At 38.7% G+C, this 274-nt stretch overlaps 1 protein-coding gene across 1 annotated transcript; it reads left to right on the top strand.

The window, feature by feature from the left end:
- Positions 1 to 4: 4 nt before the first annotated feature.
- LOC106750393 (fatty acid synthase-like) lies at positions 5 to 271 on the top strand (the record flags this gene model as incomplete). The annotated part of the gene is made up of 1 exon (XM_014630726.1): positions 5 to 271. A coding segment is annotated over one exon (267 nt), but the record flags the coding sequence as incomplete, so codon positions are not given.
- Between the last annotated feature and the right edge of the window lie 3 nt (positions 272 to 274).

The following is a 274-nucleotide window of genomic DNA, read 5'->3' as shown; positions in this document are numbered from 1 at the left end:
TTTGAAGGTGTTAATAGCGATGGAAACAGGTATAATCCCACCAACTATATACTTCAAAACACCGCGAAAAGAACATACTCCAATAATTGAAGGTAGATTGAAGATCGTCACAGAACCTACTTCTTGGGAAGGTGGTTACGTTGGTGTTAATTCTTTCGGATTTGGTGGTGCAAATTGTCACGTACTGTTGAAATCGAATCCTAAAAATAAAATCAACAACGGAGAATCAAACGGTTTGCTGAGACTTGTATTTGTATCTGGTCGTACTGAGCAG

Source organism: Dinoponera quadriceps, unplaced genomic scaffold (assembly GCF_001313825.1).
Source record: "Dinoponera quadriceps isolate SergipeBrazil2010 unplaced genomic scaffold, ASM131382v1 scaffold5525, whole genome shotgun sequence".
NCBI lineage: Eukaryota > Metazoa > Arthropoda > Insecta > Hymenoptera > Formicidae > Dinoponera > Dinoponera quadriceps.
The sequence above is the reverse complement of the archived record's forward strand: the minus strand, read 5'-3'. Positions and strand labels throughout refer to the sequence as shown.